This window comes from Mesitornis unicolor, unplaced genomic scaffold (assembly GCF_000695765.1).
Source record: "Mesitornis unicolor isolate BGI_N332 unplaced genomic scaffold, ASM69576v1 scaffold35366, whole genome shotgun sequence".
Lineage (NCBI taxonomy): Eukaryota > Metazoa > Chordata > Aves > Mesitornithiformes > Mesitornithidae > Mesitornis > Mesitornis unicolor.
In genome coordinates, this window is record NW_010189501.1 from 4,381 (window position 1) to 4,586 (window position 206).

At 72.3% G+C, this 206-nt stretch overlaps 1 protein-coding gene across 1 annotated transcript in view; it reads right to left on the reverse strand.

Moving 5' to 3' along the window:
• Window positions 1-202, reverse strand: part of TMEM115 (transmembrane protein 115) — a gene marked incomplete at its 5' end in the record, with an annotated part of 1,735 nt that extends 1,533 nt beyond the window's left edge. Inside the window, one exon of the mRNA XM_010186105.1 lies at window positions 23-202. Within this exon, the coding sequence (XP_010184407.1) occupies window positions 23-202 (180 nt within the window). The remainder of the gene's footprint in view (window positions 1-22) is intronic.
• Window positions 203-206: the final 4 nt, after the last annotated feature.

Sequence of the window (206 nt, forward strand, 5' to 3'; positions counted from 1 at the left end):
GCCCGCCCCCCCTAGGGGGGGCCAGCCGGCGGGCAAAGCCCCAGGCCCGCTCCTCCACCAGCCCGTGCGTCAGCAGCGTCCAGACCCAGAAGTTGGGGGGCAGGAGATAGCCGGGGGTCACCCCCAGCCCGTAGGCCGTGTCCAGCCCGAAGGAGAGCAGGTAGAGGAGGAAGACGGCGGCGCTCAGCGACTTCACCACCACGCTG